The sequence below is a fragment of the Elgaria multicarinata genome, chromosome 5 (assembly GCF_023053635.1).
Source record: "Elgaria multicarinata webbii isolate HBS135686 ecotype San Diego chromosome 5, rElgMul1.1.pri, whole genome shotgun sequence".
In the NCBI taxonomy this organism is placed as follows: domain Eukaryota; kingdom Metazoa; phylum Chordata; class Lepidosauria; order Squamata; family Anguidae; genus Elgaria; species Elgaria multicarinata.
The window spans coordinates 5,075,501-5,092,850 of NC_086175.1; the positions used below are offsets into that span (position 1 = coordinate 5,075,501).

General features: G+C 37.9%; 2 protein-coding genes across 4 annotated transcripts in view; one reads left to right on the forward strand and one right to left on the reverse strand.

Annotated features, from left to right (window-relative positions):
* Positions 1 to 17,350, forward strand: part of CTBP1 (C-terminal binding protein 1) — a 426,424-nt gene that overhangs the window by 78,707 nt on the left and 330,367 nt on the right. The gene's annotated exons all lie outside the window — the stretch shown is intronic.
* UVSSA (UV stimulated scaffold protein A) overlaps positions 1 to 17,350 on the reverse strand; it is an 82,229-nt gene that overhangs the window by 47,630 nt on the left and 17,249 nt on the right. For both annotated transcript variants that reach the window (XM_063125923.1, XM_063125922.1), the window contains exon 8: positions 13,048 to 13,156. In XM_063125923.1, the coding sequence (XP_062981993.1) occupies positions 13,048 to 13,156 (109 nt within the window). The remainder of the gene's footprint in view (positions 1 to 13,047; positions 13,157 to 17,350) is intronic.

The following is a 17,350-nucleotide window of genomic DNA, read 5'->3' on the forward strand; positions in this document are numbered from 1 at the left end:
TTGCAGCAATGACTAGAACAATTTGCTAACCTAGGGTGACCATATGAAAAGGAGGACAGGGCTCCTTTATAACAGTTGCATAGAAAGGGGGATTTCAGCAGGTGTCATTTGTATATATGGAGAACTTGGTGAAATTTCCTCTTCATCACAACAGTTAAAGCTGCAGGAGCTATACTAGAGTGACCAGATTTAAAAGAGGGCAGGGCACCTGCAGTAACTGTTGCGATGAAGAGGGAATTTCACCAGGTTCTCCATATATACAAATGACATCTGCTGAAATTCCATTTTCTATGCAACTGTTAAAGATACAGGAGCCCTGTCCTCCTTTTCATATGGTCACCCTAGCTAACCCATAATTGGGAATAATTGGGAACCGCTCAGAGAGCTCCGGCTATTGGGCGGTATAGAAATATAATAAATAAATAAAAAAAAAAAACCTAAATCAGCTATGTGATAGGAGAATTTATAGCCTTGGCAAACTATATGTTAAGACATCAAATAATTTGGAAAATTTATGCCATGAGGCTTCAAGTGGAGGGATGTCATTTGATTAAGTGAAACATTAGTATAAAGCATTCATCTGAGTAGCTGTATTACCAAGAAGCTCTACATTAATTTGTCACTTACTTCTTCCTACTACATACATACAAGGGTTTATTAGTGATGTAACAGTATATTCAGAATGTTTTGTTTATTTCTAAACCATATAGACTACCTTTCTGTGAGCAGAATCAACTGCAGACAAATACAGAATGTGAGGCAGATAAAACATGACAATTACAACCATAATTAATTTACTATGGATCATTTCAAGCAATTAAACTGGAAAACAAGTTATCATATTGTTTCCTTGTTAAGCAGGTTTGCAGTAAATTAAACAGAAAGTTCTTCATTTCAATAACTAGTAATAAAATGAATTTACTTAAACAAGGTAACAACAGAATTACACACACACACACCCAAATTACAATTTTGGGGCAGAAGACAAATTTCTGTATCAAAATCAGCATGGGGTTTTTCAGCTAAATTCCTTATACATTTTCAGCTATCCTTCATAAGAACATAAGAAGTGCCCTGATGCGGGGTCAGACCGAGGGTCCGTCTAGTCCAGCACTCTGTTCACACAGTGGCCAACCAGCTGTCGACCAGGGACCAACAAAGCAGGACATGGCGCAACAGCACCCTCCCACCCATGTTCCCCAGCAACTGGTGCACACAGGCTTACTGCCTCGAATACTGGTGATAGCATACAACCATCAGAGCTAGTGGCCATTGATAGCCTTCTCCTCCAGGAATTTATCCAACCCCCTTTTAAAGCCATTCAAATTGGTGCCCATCACTACATCTTGTGGTAGTGAGTTCCATAATTTAACTATGCGCTGTGTGAAGGAGTACTTCCTCTTATTTGTCCTGAATCTCCCACCAATCAGCTTTATGGGATGACCACATGTTCTAGTATTATGGGAGAGGGAGAAAAATGTCTCCCTATCCACATTCTCCACACCATGCACAATTTTGTACACTTCTATCATGTCTCCCTTTAGCCTCCTTTTTTCCAAGCTAAACAATCCCAGCTATTGTAACCTTCCCTCACAGAGGAGATGCTCCAGCCCCTTAATCATTTTAGTTGCCCCTTTCTGCACTTTTTCCAGCTCTATAATATCCTTTTTTTAGGTGTGGTGACCAGAACTGTAGGCAGTATTCTAAGTGTGGTCGCACCATAGATTTGTATAAGAGCAGTAGGATACTGGCTGTTTTATTCTCAATTCCTTTTCCTATAATCCTTAACATGGAGTTTGACTTCTTTACAGCACTTCATATTATTGCTACTGCAGTACTTTGGTTAATATTTGTTCCAATACTTTCCTTTAGGAAGAAACATTTTTTAAAATCCAAATCTTCTGGGTTTTTTAAATTGACCAAATGGCACCTATTTGCCTGAAGCAATAAAGTAGACAGTTTTAAAGAGATAAATCAATAGTAGGAAATAGAGAGGCTGGGGTTTCAGCTGAAAGTTAGGCTGCTGAATGCTGACATTATTGATTTTAGCTAGTTCAGCTGGCCTTGTAATTAAAATGTAAATTTGAGAAAGAGATTATGTCCTGACAGAAATGGTGGGATTAGGGCGAGATAAAAGCTCCTCAATGAAAATTCAGAGAAAGTAGAAGAACATGTTTCATCAGCCATTTGGATTTAGGAGAATCAAAAGTAGGTACCATTAATGTACATTTAATTGAAAAGGGAAAGGAAAACGAAACAACAAAACAAAAACCTAGTATATAAATAATATAAACAAAAGCTTCTGAAGGATAGATGGGCTCCTGCTTCCAGCCTTCTGTTTCTTTTTTGCATATAGCCCAGCCTATTCCAAAATGCGCAAGTGTTTATTAATATAGGCTGGAATCTAAAGAACTACCTTAGGCAAGCCCAAGGGATGGCATCTGCTCAGTAGGTTATTGTTGTTGAACAAGTGAAACATAATTTGGCTGTGGTTGACTTTTTTTTTTATCTATTACTAAAATTAATCTCTGGCTTTGCGAACAGAAAGACTGCCATACTTCTCTTTACTTCTGAAAGAGGCAGGTATAGCCAGCCTTTATATTTTCAGCAATGAGTGTCAGTCCTTGCTGCTTTGCCCTAGAATGCTAGGTGTAATCTGGTATCAGCAACACCTGCCAGTGAAACATTCGTTCAGTCTTCCATCTCCATGTTGGGACTGGATTTAAACTGCAGCTCTCAAGACCACAACACCAGCTCCAGGTTTTGGATGTTTCCTTTCTTCCCCCAAACTCTGTTTTTTGCAACCTAGCTGAACGGAAAGAACTGGAGAACTTATCAGCTTGAACAATCTTTGGTGGCATTTTGATTGGTCCTCATAAAGTTATTGTCCAACTGTGGATTTTGGATAAACACGCACTCACACGTATTTCCTCATCACAAACTAATTTTCACAATTCCATTGGAAGTAGAGATATAAGCTTCTTTGGAGGTGTGTGTGAGTGTGTGTGTGAGAGGCGTGTGCGCACGCACACACACACACACACACACACACACACAGAGAGAGAGAGAGAGAGAGAGAAGAAATATAAACTCAGGTACCTACTTAGGAGATACGTAACCAAAACAGTGATACTAAGAAAAAAGCGGGAAGTATCAGCATGCTTTGATGAATCTGCAGAAGCTGATTTTTGAGGGGAGAGGGGGAACTAAGGGCGCAAGCAGCCCAATGAGGATTGAGTATATTCAATGGCCACAGAATGCCGAGTGTCTGTCTGGGGGAAAATAGCACACTGGGGAGGAAGAGAGTAACCTGAGAAAGGGCATTGGCTTCATGGAGGAGCACCCTGAACAGAAGCACTCCACAGAGAAGCGTTTTCTTGCAAGTCCCCCTTGTAATATGCTAATGAGATCTTTTTTAATAATAATAATAATAATAATAATAATAATAATAATAATAATGTTCATCTAAGTATATGTAATTAAGCACACAAATATACACTGCACATGGCTGATATTCACTGAAATCAGTATAATAGTTCTTCATCACCAACATGTGCCAAGCATTATATAACACACACAAGTCCTTGCCCTCCGGATTATAATCTAAATAACATGAAGCAAAAGGTGGGGGAAATGGGAAATTTTTGGATAAGCTGAAAGAGTGAAAGGATTTTTTTTTTAAAAAAAGAATAATTAAACTAGGAACAAGAAAAGAAAAAAAGTTAAGAAAATACAAGACAGAAAAGTTGAGAATAATGTCTTAAAGTTCCATTTATATTATTGATGAAACCTACTGTATCAGGTGCAGCACCTGCAAATTTTACCAACCCCTCTTCTTACCTCTCATACAACCAAACACGAACCATTAATAGAGTAAAAAACATACTATGAACAATACTTGCAACAATTTACCAAGTGCTGGTATTTGCCTAACTATCCTATGCTGCTGCTTCGGTCCTCAGTGAGACATGCACTTCACTTGCGCCTTCCCAAACTCCTCTCCAGTGTTCTAGGTGATGAATTCAAGATTACTCTCCCCCCCCCCCTCAATCTTATTCAGCCTAATATCAGGTCCACTGCACTTTGATTTGCATGAATTTAAGTAACTTACATCAACTATTTTCATATTTTGTTGAAAACAATGTTAGGCATCTTATTCGCCATTATGTAATACAGACATTCATATCATACCTTGTTTAAAACATTAACATCCATTTTTACTAGCCCGTTCTGACAGATTTTTTTTTTTAAAAAAAATTCCCAACAGCACCTATACAGACATCTTTCTAATCATTGCATGTTTCACATTTCACTTCTGTATCTGATGTACTTTTGCATTTATTTTTCTTTATAAACCATTCATAGCTTAAGACTTCTTGCGCGGCATATTTTCATTGGTTTAACAAGTTAAAAGGAGTATTCACTATTTTCCTGCTTATGTTTTAAAATCTATTTTCAACAGGCCTAGTAACTTCAAGAGTTACAGAGTTAGGAGGAAATCCTCAATCTCTTTGTGATCAGAGGCACTGAGTAAGGTCCCCTGGAGATAATTTAGACTGACCCCAACCATATAACACTATTCTCTCTTCTGAAGAGGTCTGGACTACAGACAAACAAAGTGGCAGACCATAATAATAGTTCTCATGTGGCCATTTGCTTTACGAGGCAGGTGCTCCTGCAGGCTACCAAACAGAGGGACTAATAGGCCATAAAGTTGCCTGGCTAGGGCCTGCCAGAAACCTGGCCTCACCACTCCTGGAAGGTCCATGTTCTATAGCACCTGCTCTCAGATGAGCTTGATGGAATCCAACCCTCCACCCCTGGGTTTAATTTACTGACCTCCCCTGGCTGGGCCTTGCAGGAAACTATAGGGACAGACAGAGCAGGCATTCATAGCACACACAAAGTGCTGAGACTGGCAAACCTAAAAGCAAGTATGTTGCTTTTTAAGAACCAAGGAAATTCAAAGGGTCTTACTTTGAGTAGATATCTAGGGATGGAAATGCAGCCTGTGCAGGCTTGAAACTTGACCACAAACTTGATCACAATCTGCTACTTTGAGATCCAAACAGGAAGAAAAGGCATTTAGCATAAAATGAGCTATAATAATTAACATAGTAAACTGAAACTTATTCTAATATAAAATATTTTCCTGTATTATCTTGTGCTTCCAGAATTAGCAAGTGATTTTTAGTTTCAGTAGAACAATTTTTCAAGTTGACTCCAAATACAGACACAAGACATGAAATGCTTCCTTTTCATGAGGTAGTCATAAAAAGCTTTTATTTCTAGACACTGGCTATAGGAAAGCTGAGCGAAGAAAGATAGATGCTTTTGAACTGTGGTGTTGGAGGAAAATTCTGAGAGTGCCGTGGACTGCAAGAAGATCAAACCAGTCCATACTCGAGGAAATAAAGCCAGACTGCTCACTTGAGGGAATGGTATTAAAGGCAAAATTTAAGTACTTTGGCCACATAATGAGAAGACAGGATACCCTGGAGAAGAGGCTGATGCTAGGGAAAGTGGAAGGCAAAAGGAAGAGGGGCCGACCAAGGGCAAGATGGATGGATGATATTCTGGAGGTGACAGACTTGACCTTGGGGAAGCTAGGGGTGGCAACGGCCGACAGAAAGCTCTGGCGTGGGCTGGTCCATGAAGTCACGAAGAGTCAGAAGCGACTGAACGAATAAACAGCAACAACAGACACAAGACATGGATTCCTGCATTGAGCAGGGGGTTGGACTCGATGGCCTTGAAGGCCCCTTCCAACTCTGCTATTCTATGATTCTATGATATGAAATGCTTCCTTTTCATGAGGTAGTCATAAAAAGCTTTTATTTCTAGACACTGGCTATTGAAAAGCTATTGAAACGTTTAAATGAGTATCATCAAAGCATAATTTCTGGGGCTCATTTATTAATTTGAAAACTGGGTGCAACATGTAACAATAGCTTTGATTTTATATTGAATGTCAACATGGTATAACATTCTGCCTGACACTGGCTTGGTTGTCAACTGTATAATATCCAGTCATCCGTTACACAAAGCCATGAAATTCATTAAACAAAAAAAAAAACCCTATGGTTTACAAAACAACTTTAAGGCTCTAGAGCTTTCAACCAAGCACCAAAAAGCAGAGAAATTGGGAGTTAAGGCTCACAGGCCTATAACGCCACATCCTCCCTAAGGCGATAGAAAGTGTCGGTGAAATTCTCATTCTCCCAAAGCAGATAAACCATGAAGACAGGATGGAGAATAGGATATGCAGAGGTGACTGTGGGGTTGTAGAAAACTGATGATGAACAACTTAGGGCCACCTACTTCTCTTTTTTTGTTTAGAGCAGCCCTTCCCCAACCTGGTGTTGGACTACAACTCCCATCATTGCAAGTCAGTATCTCCCATGGTCAGGAATGGTGGGACTTGTAATCCCAAACATCTGGAGGTCAGCCGGTTGGGGAATGCTGATCTGTATTCTTACCAAATACAGGGACGGCCCAATACTTTTATCTCACACACATCTCCCATATAGCAGCACGACTGATGACAAAAGGACACTATTTATTATGGTTCTAGAACCAGAGCATGTACCAGGCACTTTAGATTTTCGGTCAATATCCTGCCCTTCAAATAGCCAAAGTTTTTCCTTAAAGTATATTTATACAACATATACTGTTCACTCCCCACAATCCATCATCTCATCAAAGTAACAGAGGAGCAAAAAGGCTTAGTTTGGCTGTCTCGAACTCCTTTCAGATGAGGTTAGTTTGCAATCCTATATCACCTGGGAGTAAACCCTAGTGAACTCAGTGACCCTGACTTTTGAGAAGGCATGTACAGGATTCAAGTGTAAACCAACCATCCCCAGCCTGGTACTCTCCAGATGTGTTGCACTGCAACTCCCATGTTATGTGTTATGGGAAGGACAAAAATAATTTTCATCATTAATTTTAAAATAATCTTTAAGCATGAAGTATTAAGTGCTAGCTCTGCCTTTAATCTCACACTGCTGAACACATAAGAAAAATCCTCTGTTAGTCCCCCAACACCATATTTCTGATAGTCAATAAACAGAAAACCTATGCCATGTGTTGAAAACTATTTTTAACATCTGAAGAACTGTCTGAATTAGGTATTCAAGATTCATTCATTGTTGCTTCATTTGGTTTAAGACAGTCTATTTAAAGTGATGCACCTCTTGATGGATTGCATATCTTAATGCTGGAAAACATCATACTATAGAACAGATGTGGGCAGAAAATAGATCTATCCTGATGTTTTGGACATCAACTCACAGCATTCCTGATCATTGCCCATGCTAGTAGGGCTTTTATGAGTTGAACTCCAAAACATCTGGAGATCTACATTCTGCCTGCCCTTGCTCTAGAACAGCATCCCCCAACCTGGTGCCCGTCAGATGTGTTGGGTTGCAACTCTCAACATGAGGAGATGCTCTAAAAAAGAGAAGTAGGTGGCCCTAAGTTGTTTGTCATCAGTTTTCCACAACCCCACGGTCACCTCTGCATATCCTATTCTCCATCCTGTCGTCATGGTTTATCTGCTTTGGGAGAATGAGAATTTCACTTGCATTTTCTGCCTCTTTAGGGAGGATGTGGTGTTGAGGCTTGTGAGCCTTAACTCCCAATTTCCCTGCTTTTTGGTGCTTGGTTGAAAACTGTAGAGCCTTAAAGTTGTTTTGTAAACCGTAGGTTTTTTTTTTTCTTGTTTAATGAATAAATGTTATAATCATCACCATCATCTTGGAGAATAAGACTATTAATAGCTACTATTCATTATGGCTACATATTAATTCCAGCATTACAAGCAGCCTGCATCTCAACAACACTTGCTGGGGAACACTGGGAGAGAAATATTTTCTTTATGTCCTGCTTGTGGGCTTCTCAGAGGCAGCTGGCCACCATGAGAAACAGGACGCTAGATTAGATAAGGGCTTTGGTCTGGATTGTCAGGGTTCTTATGTTCTTAATGCTCCATGGAAGGGAACTGTAAAGTATGTAACACACTGAATTGTAGACATACAAAGAACTAAATATAATCAAAGGCAGTATCCTATGCTGCTAATGTGCCAGGGGGACCCACCACTAGCGTGAGAGAGTAGTGATTCTTCAAGCAATGGGGTAGAACAGCGGAGCTCACAGAAGGGAATAAACCAGTGTTTATGCTTGTTTCCAGGGTTTTTTGTATGAAGCACTGAGCTAGCAATGGGTCCCACTGGTGTAAAAGAATGAGTAGGGGTGCAGTGGCAGTATAAAAAGTCATTATCAATGTGATTAATACAAATAGTCTGAAAATGTCAACAATAAAAGAGAACCATATCTGTATAGAAAAAGCTCTGTAGCTATGTATGAAAACATAAAATATATATTGACTGCCAGCACAATGCGATCAGAATTCTCAAAGATGTGAAGAAGCAACTGAAGAACTATGGGTATTATACACATTTCTTAACCATTCTTCAGGTCCTACTTGGTAGTCATTAACCTAGTTTGCACGTAATGGCAGCAAATCTTGGGTTACTTAACTAACCCACAATTTACTTGGTTGCGTGCTGCCATGATTTTGAATATGCAATCTCCAATCAGAGTTTATTCTGTGATGTGTGAACCCGGACACTGGGTTAATTGTGAGTTAAACAATTAGTTCTTAGGGTCACTGTGGGGTGTTTAACCAACGATTAAGCCCTAATTAACCCACAATTTGCCACTGTTACGTCTGAACACGCCTGTTGAGTCATAGGACTCCAAGTCCATACAAACAACTCTTTGGAATAATGAATATTTATAATAATAATAATAATAATAATAATAATAATAATAATAATAATATATTTATTTCTTACCTGCCTCTCTCTTTGGATCGAGGCGAGGAACAACATTAGTACAAGAATCAACACATCTTTAAAATTCTTAATTTTTCATTAATCTGGGTAGGCCTGCTGGAAAAGGCTAGTCTTCAAAGCTGCCTTAAAATCACAGAGGGAGTTAATATTACGAATCTCCTCTGGCAGGCCGTTCCATAATACAGGAGTGACAGAAGAAAAGGTCCTCTGGTAGTGCACTTATGAGAAGTAATTGTCTAGCAAGTAGTACCTGAATTGGGTTTCCCCCCCTACACACAAGTGGTTATCTTGCAATTTTCAGTTCATTTGTAATAAACACATTGTCAGTAGTGTCTTGTTATTCATTTGATGTCTTTGACTTGTACATATACAGAGAGCTACATGTGATCAATGTGATATAAATGTTCCGACGTATCTTCCTTCTGAATGCTCCAGCTCAGGTTTCCAGGTAGCCATTCTCTCCAAGGAGGACTTTGTGCACAAATTCATTTTCTGTTTTCTTTTTCAGCTGACACTCTATATTCTGTTGCTATTGAGACTACTCAGTACTCACTAGGTTGCATGCGTGTGCGTCGAGGGGAGAGGCTGTCCCCTAAGGTTTCTTCCTTTACAAAAAAGAAAAGAAAAGCTACTTCTGCAATCCTTATGGCTCCACCCCAACCCCAGCAAGCTGATGTCTCACTTTTGTTTCACAATAACTCTTTTCATTCCATTTCTGTCAGCAGCTATTACAGGTTCGATATTCTGTACTTTGGAGCATTTTTAAATGCTGCATTGTACACAGACGTGCATTGGCATTTAACTACACAACAGCTGTATGGTGAGAGTATCTCTCAGTCCACTGTTGTTACAACTGTCATCTTTGATTCTGCTCAGTCCAGAACACGCCTTATGGTCACAACACATGTGCATTAAAGTCACACTTTCAGAAATTAAACCACTCTTCATGTCAATTTGTGTGCCTATTCTTGATCAAGACAGAATGAAGTGTCATCTTATATGAGTACAGAATATATATTCTATCTTCAAAACAGCAAGCATTTAGACTGTGATACTGCAAAATGGCCACCATCCTGCAGAGATCAGGTGCAAGTGTAAATAAGGATTATACAAATGAGAGGTCATTAAAAAGACTGGTAATGTTAATTTGGCATGACACCCCTTAATGGGTTATGTCTTCACACTTCAGTTCCCTAATCACCTAAATTCTTTTACAAATTTACATTTCATCTTGCACATGGAAAATCAAATTGGTTATCTCACTCCCAGTAACATCTATCCTAAAATACATTTCTTGTCTTTGTTTGCAGTCAGAATTTACTTTTGCAGTTGTGTTATTTATTAAAAACTATTTATGTAACGTTTCACCTTAGTGCAAATAACTGAATGCAAAGCAAGAAATATTTGTAGCCCAAAAGATAAATTTCAGAAGCAGTTTATTTTGAATACTAAGAATAAATTTGAATGTTTCAGTGATTTGCTCTCTGTGTCTTTATTTTAATAATATAAATGCCATTAAAATAGTAAAGTTTTCATTGTTTATTCAGGTAAAGAAGGATTTGGACCAAATGAAAATTGTTCAAACGTTTTTTATGTAAGAGTGAGTTTCATAACCCTGTGTTCTAGTTAAAACCGTATCAGTTTTAGATGTAACATGTTTTTAACCTATTTTAATCAAATGTAAATTGGAAGTGGTATAGACAGATTAGACAGAAAATGACATTCTTTTCTTGAGTGCTTTGTCCTAAAAACAATGTGCAGCCAACAGGTACTTGGATACTTGGTTTCTCTCCTCACCAACCCTCACATTGCCAATTCCTTTATTGTTACTGCAGTTATTCCTTATCTTTGTTTCATTTGTCCATTCAATTAAAGCAAGTTATGTTGATTGATTCTGCCTTGACAGATTGGAGCACTGACTGTATCATCAAGGGAGCACTGTATGTGCCTTTAGGGGCATGAATGGGGATTGAGATTAGTTACTACATAGATTACCAACTGGTGGTATGCAGGCCACCTCTAGTCCTTGAAGCAATGCCATTGCCCATGTAGTCTTTAACAGATTTTAATCAAGTTGTTGTAAAAAGTTTGCTATGTTTCAGAACACCTCTACCTGCGTAGTCCATATTTTAATGCTACATATCTTTTGGATTTTGCCGCTCTCATATAAGCGTACATATCTGTATGTAATGCTATGTGGTCCACAACTGTCAAGCACATAATGCTTGATGCCAGCATCTTGATTAAAGAAGTCAGTTTGTGCAGCTAAAGATATTTCCAGCACCCAGATTACTGTTTGGAAAACAGAGCGGCCCCCAAGAATTCATCCAGTATGTAAAACTCAGTATGATACAAACTGATGAGTTTCACTGTTTCCTTGTTGCTAGATTCTTCTTTGAGATTTTGCAATGTGTATACTTATTGAAACATAAATTGATTAATCAAAACAATTGGTTGAAAGCTAAATCAATGAAAGATAAGTTTTATGCAACTGAAATGTTAAATACGTTAAATCTATTACCACAAAAATTGTCTGGAATTAAATGACATAAAGGAATCTTCAGACACTGGCTTACCTTCAATACTATGCATATTCATTTAGAAGTAAGCCCCACTGACTATAACAGGACTTACTTCTGAATAAACATGTATAACATTGTGCTGTAAAGAGATGAAAATTGTGCAGTAAAATATCTTCATAGAGATATGAAGATATTTTATGGTGAAGAAGAATAAGCACTCTGGGTAGTTTAGAGTTCTTGCTGGACTTGGAAGTAGGGGCAAATTTATTTTCAGTTCATTATTTATTTTGAATTGCCCTAACAAAAATTCAGAAACTAAATAGTTGGAATGAAGACAGATGAATTAAAGTTATTTGGTTTAGGCATACAGTAGTAAATGTTAGATATATAAAGAATGAAACATACAGAGTTTTAAGGATCATTAATGAACATGCACATCTTAATGGCAATTCCATTCTGAGTTGGAGACATGCATGAGGGCCAAGAAGCTTTAACTCATGTTTCATGCTGAGGTAGGATAATTAATTCTATGCTTTGGGAGGAGTTGGATATGTAGAGATCTTCCTGATCCACACAAACCTGGCAGAAGTTGTACTAACATTAGCCCAGGGCACAAGCACATATACATTGACGAAAGATGGGTTGTCTATGTAGAACCAGATTCAAGATCATTATGATGATCTTTCTCCGGAAAGATGCATGCTGACGAACAGTAGAAGATTGTGAACAATAGCATTGTCCCTAAGTGCTTATATGAAACGCTGGAGCCTGCTCTTTCTACAGTAATGTTATATCCCTGAAAAACTAGTTGCTTAAACACAATGTTTCTGATTCACATAACGTTGTTTCAGTAAGTCCCCTGGTGTTCTGAAATGTGAAACAAACAAACAAAAACTACTAATAGAATGTCAAGGCTTTCACTTTTTCTTAATTATAGAGCACTTTCTTCTTCTGCAAGATACTGAAAGCTGAGAAGATTGCAAACACAGTGGGCCAGGAAAAAGCAAGTTTTAAGACGCTTAACAATAACTAGAAGTAAACACAGTTTAAGCTGGCCTCCCACACACAGGAATATGCTTCATAAATCATTTAGATATGAAAAACAGAACTAAAATGTTTAAATAAAAGCCGTCAGATAGGTTCTGCTCAACCTTTGTTACAACAGCTGTTTTTCAGAAGTTTTGAATGGAAACCCTAAGATTTACTTTATCAATCCTCTGTTACGTTGGCTCTGATAAGTAGCCAACCTGACAATCTGCAACCAATAATACAAAGTCTATGCTGTTCTATCAAATTATCATCAGTAAATACTAAGTCACAAACAATCCTCTTCTATGCACCTGAGTAAATAATTACCCCTTTTTGGTGGGCATAGATGGACACGCACACGTACATGCGCAGCTAATTCTTGGTTCAAAGCTGCATCGAAATATGAGTGAATAAAATAAGCCCCTGACTCAAGTTGCTTTCTAGATAATATTTGTTTTTCTAAAGCCAGTCCTGCCACCTCCCTATCTTGCTACCTCCCTATCTATGTAATGATTTCCTCACAGCAGTCAGAAAGATTACCCACACCACTGATCACTTTATTACCTCATAATGGTTGTTTATTTGCTTTACTGCAGCAGTAACATACAGGGATGATTTTCACAGCTGGGCAAACTCACCATATTCCTTACGAAGGTGGTCTGGAATGTGGGGCTCGTAGCCCTCCTTCTCAGGCACTTCTACAAACCCCTCATCGTCATCATCCTCGTCATCAACTGCAGTTTCCATCTAAGAAGAAAAGTAAAAAGCATCAAAAACTTTGTCAAAATATGCAGGAGGCAGCTCATGTGGAAAACCTACACAGAAATAAATTACAGCAAGTCCCCGTGTACTTCGTAACTGAAGATCTGGCATTCACTTTATCTCCAACTTTAACCTCAACACTATCTTTATTTGTTTATTTGAAGTATTTTTATGCTGTTCCCCAGCCAAAACAACTTCCAGCAGTTTACATATAATGAATTAAACAAGACAGTCACTCTCCACAGGCTCACAATCTAAATAGGCAGGACACACAAGGAAAAAGGAGTGAGGAGGAAAGAAGGAAAAAAATAATATAAATTAATGACAGATAAAGCACTGGTAAAAAACATTTTCAGGTATATACAAATTATAGTATCTTCCCCAACATCTGGAATGGGATGAAATCCTTCCTCCCACTTATACATCAACTTTAATGTCACTTCACATTTTGTCTGGGGTTTTCTCAATGAACAATATCACTTGAACAAAATCTGAATCCTACTTGAACGTGTGATGTTTTAAGCAATTACTTTGTGACAGCAGCCTTAGAAAAAGAATTACAAGCAATATCTTACTTGCATGTACCCTAATTATGCCTTTCAGCTACAAAAGTAATGAAATTACCAAAGCATGAATAATATGTACAAGACGTATACTGTAAATAGATAAAAATGAATTAAAAATGCACGTTAAAGATTAGCTGATTCACACATTTTATATCCACTACGTATCGTTTTGTGAATTTCAAAGTCTCTCACCGTAGCTTATTTCTAAAAAACATACCAGCTAGTATAATCTCCAAACCTCAATTCAGCAAAGAGATAGAACAATAGTTTAGCATCACGCAACTCTGGAATTTTCTAAAATATTCATGTCTAGGAATTATACAGATTTTTTTTTTAAAAGGAACTCTTACAACAAGCCACATTGTCCCACCACCTTTTGAAAGTTTGCTGCACTTAAGAATAAAAGTGAGCAATAGGCAGGAGACCACATCACTGTTTTTTTTATATGCAAAAGAAGTATCATCTCTTTGTTCAACAGTATATTCCTAAACTCTCAGACTAGCATTAATGTAAATTGTCAGTCCTAATATTACAAGAGGTTTGACTGTTAGTGTCAGAAACATAAAACCCTATAGAACAAAACCCAAAGTGTCAAGAATGCATCTTTTACACATCTTCACATATTATGATACTGTGACTCTAGTCACATGTTGGGAAACTGACCATGACTTAGGGCATCACTCAAGGTCTATCAATAAAAGATACCTTAGACCAGGGGAGCAGAACTCCCCAGCCCATGGCCTCTCAGGGAGAAGATTCCCAAGGAGAATATAGGAAATAATAGTGGGGATTCCCCTGCGGGCTGCTCTCCCTTACAGTGGATTGGGGGGGGGTGATGGGGGGGCTCTTCCTGACACTGCCAGAGTTCCTTCGCACAGCAACCCCACAGGAATGGTGAGGTGCAGTGCAAAAGACTCGTCCTGCACTGCTCCTCCCAGTGTCTACAGAGTCCCTTTCTCGTACAGGGAAAGGCATGTAACTCTGTGCCTCTCCCATCATGGAGAAAAAGTAAAAAGGCTAGGGTGTGCATTGATGAAGTTGGTGGGCATGGGCATACCTCCTGACATCATCTGGTCCTTGAGGGCCCGGTAGGGGGCAATCCACATACACACATGAAAAAATACTGAACTATATCCCAGCTTTAGATCAATAATTTTAAGAAGGAGTGAAAAGAATAACTATGCTGGGAATCTTACATGGAGGATTAAAAGATGAACAAAAAAATCTTTCAAAACCTCTAGTCTTCCTATTACATAGTTTAGAAATTATTTTGAAGGAGTAAAGGCTAGAGAGAAATATATGAACACTTGGTTTTAAACATTTTATTCATTATTCTAAAGAAAACATTTCATAATCCAAAAGTGTTCAATTTTTCAGAAAACTGCAAAAATGATCCTTGGGAAAGAGCAGGCTTTTATATTTCCAGTCTGATTCCAACTCTGCTGCCCAAACTCTGCCCCCTGAGGTGGACACTTCACTTTGCCTCATTGTGCAAGCAGACACTCAACTTTTATTTTCCACACTGGAAATCAAGCCACAATGTATGTTACAATAAGGGTGCAAACCTATTCATGTTTAGACAGAAAAAGTCCAACAATTCCCAGCCAGACATGCATAGGATTGTGTCCTAAAGCAACCTGCAAGTAATCACTGAGCTACTGAGTTACTCTGTTCATCAGAAATCAAAGACATCTCCCAATTACATCTCCCTCCATTCGCCACTGCAAACAGCCATCTTTACAAAACGCCCACTGATTTTTAGAGGATTAAAGGTTTGGGAGAAGAGGATGTTTGGGGATTTGTATACAACAGCAGTAATTTAAACAATAGAAAAGTGGTGGTGTAACACTGGATCCAAAAGGTTATTCTTCATACCCCTTCTTAAAACGTTTAACTTTTAGCTGACGATGATGGAAAGGCAATCCAACACCTACAATACAGTTATCAAAGTTTCTCCTTGTTTGCTCAATTAGAGACTGCAGATATCATACTCCAGTGCAGAGTACCCTGCTCTTCAAATTTAGCAATGAAACATTTCTGTTGAGACATAACTGTTTCTGATTTAGAAAACAGAACTACATGGGATGTAATTAGAATTCAATTCAATCTTTATTTGCTTAAAATTAAAAGTCACTGCACAATAGGAAAGCAGGGAGAAACCTCAAAACAAATCCACAAAAACAAATATCAAACCATCTCCATCATTTACTATAATTACATATTAATCCCATCTAATTTTAAAATCAGGTATTACAAATAATGAAACTTGGTATGTAACTTATTTGTTCTGATCAGCCAGAAGCATGAAATTCTCAAAATCCGACATCTCAGGAAAGTCATAGGAGAGGATAAAATTCTCTCTCTAGGTACCTTATACAATAGCAGCACAACAAATACTTATTTTTTTAAAAAAGAGAATTTTAACACATCTTTGTACAAAAACCCTTTTGGAAGCAAAAGCAGAGCTTGCATTAGAGATCACTGACAAGCAAAACCTTCATGTCTGACAGGATGCAAAGAATTTCAACTCACACTTAATTTTAATTGCAATTGATTAAAAATGTTAAGGTCACACCTTAAAGTTTGAAGGCAAACTTTAAAAATGTAGTTTAACTTCTTTCCCAGACTTTATTTTTCATTATACACAACTAAGTCTCAGTCAAAACAAATGCCCCCAGCACAAGGGCTGACGTGAAACTGGCGTGACAACAGCCCTACATACTTTTTCTTCCCAGCAAAGCTTTGTGAGGGTCTCAAAGTTTGAGACCCTCACAAAGCTTTGCTGAGAAGAAAAATAATAAGATGCAAATTCACTTTGTTTAGGCACAATCGAAGAGCCGTGCATTTAGGCACTATAGGAAGCATTAATCATAGGAAACTGTAATTTTTGTTATCAGTCCAACACTAATCAAAAGGGAAACCTGTCACTAGCACTGACCTGTGAAACGTCCCAATTATACTCTTTGGAAATGACAGGAGCACTTAACTTCCTCACTGAGTAAATGACGACAATCAATCACGTTTGAATAACAATGAGCCACGGAGCTGAAAATTATTTTTTGTATAGAATCTACCCAGGAATTTATGAAAGGTGAAAAGCAACCCAAGGTTTTAGGGCCATTATAGCTTTCAGCTAGTACAGTGCATATCAAACACTAAACAGAATTTATGTGTTTTAATTTTCTAAAAGGTAGATGTGGACTTGGCGCTACAATGCATAACATATAATGCCAGATTTTAAATATGAGGGTCATTTTCATAAAATATTATGCTTATTGTCTGCACCCTTGAATTCACTGAGGATTTTTTTATTATTAAATTTGTATTTCTTGTAAAAATATTTAACTGCTTAGCTATGAGGAATTAAACCCATGGATCTCAGATATAAAGATATTAGTTTTCATATCACTTTAAAAATCCATATTTTCCTGTATTTGTAAACAAAGATAATTGCTTATAAAGGCATATAGCAGAAGGTAGCACTGAACAGCTACTTATCAAAACTGAATTTGAAAACCATAGCTCTATCATTTCCATTTGCAATATTAGGTTCCTTCCTTTTTCTTTTTAAATCTGCTTATTGTGGCAACTCTAGTATCATATAGCTAGAAAA